This window comes from Ailuropoda melanoleuca, chromosome 7 (genome assembly GCF_002007445.2).
Source record: "Ailuropoda melanoleuca isolate Jingjing chromosome 7, ASM200744v2, whole genome shotgun sequence".
NCBI lineage: Eukaryota > Metazoa > Chordata > Mammalia > Carnivora > Ursidae > Ailuropoda > Ailuropoda melanoleuca.
In genome coordinates this window covers 111,655,580-111,656,669 of record NC_048224.1, presented here as the reverse complement: position 1 = coordinate 111,656,669, position 1,090 = coordinate 111,655,580, and the positions used below count along the sequence as shown (strand labels likewise).

Sequence of the window (1,090 nt, the reverse complement as noted above, 5' to 3'; positions counted from 1 at the left end):
GCCGGCAGCAGCAGCAGGTGCGGGGCGGCGGCCGCGCTGGCCGCCCGGCTCCGCAGCTGCTCGTTCTGCTTCTCCAGCTTGCGCACTAGCTCCTGCAGCTTCTTCACCTCCAGCTCCGCGTTCACCACCGGCCCGGAGCCCGTTCCGGAGCCGCCCCCTGCCGAGGCGCATTTCACCTGCTCCGCCATCATCGTGGGCCCCGAAGGCGCCGCGGCCGCCGGGGGGTGCGCGCCGCCGCGACTGCTCCTCGGGCCGCGGGGAGTCTACGGCTCCTTCCCTGCCTCCCGGGCCCGGGGCGCCGACCACGCTGGGGCACAGGCCGAGCGAGCTGTTCGCATCAGCACCGGGCCCCAGCCTCCGGCCGAGGCAGCCGCCGCCAAACAGCTCTGCACATGCTCAGAGCGTCCCTCCAGTCCCCTGGGCGCAGCGGCGGCTCCGGGTTTTAGCCGCGGCCCCGGGGCGGGGCGGGGCGCGAACGCCGCGTGGGCGGGGCCGGTGGAGGACCTGCCTCGGGGGAAAAGAGGCGCGAGGGAGGGAGGGGCAGACAGCGGGGGCGGGGGCCCCAGGACACCCGGCCCCGCTGCCTAACCCTAGGTGCATGATTGGACCTGGCTTGAACTTTCCCGCCGCAGGCACTTCCGCAGCTGTGGAGAGAGCGAACCGGGATCTCTGAGCCCGGCTTCCAAAAAAGCCGCGCAGGTGTCTGCCCCAGAGGAGTGCACCCCGCGCCTGCTCGTTTGTTACGGTCCGGGAGCACTTGTGCCCAATGACCTCATACGTTGGCCACTGGCTAATGAAACCTGTAGAGAACCAGAGGGGCCAGGGAACATTATCCAAAGGACTGAAAAGTGAAAACGTGGAACAGAAAGACTTTGAGACAATGATATCAATCCACTAATTGGTAATACAGAAACAAAATGGTGGGAGAGAGGAAGCCGAGGAGAAAGAAGAAATCCCTCTGAGAGTGGCCAGCTGCTAAAGAGCCAAGTGTTTGTTTACTCTAAAATAGTCGAATTCAAATTATTCTGTTACCACTAATGTTAGTCATAATAAAGCGAGAGCATTTTCCATGCTATGTATATTCTTACAT

The 1,090-nt window shown here is 63.3% G+C and overlaps 1 protein-coding gene across 1 annotated transcript in view; it reads right to left on the bottom strand.

Moving 5' to 3' along the window:
* The window catches only part of SLAIN1 (SLAIN motif family member 1), a 57,989-nt gene extending 57,557 nt beyond the window's left edge, over positions 1 to 432 (bottom strand). Inside the window, exon 1 of the mRNA XM_034663804.1 lies at positions 7 to 432. Within this exon, the coding sequence (XP_034519695.1) occupies positions 7 to 191 (185 nt within the window). The 5' untranslated portion in view covers positions 192 to 432. The remainder of the gene's footprint in view (positions 1 to 6) is intronic.
* Between the last annotated feature and the right edge of the window lie 658 nt (positions 433 to 1,090).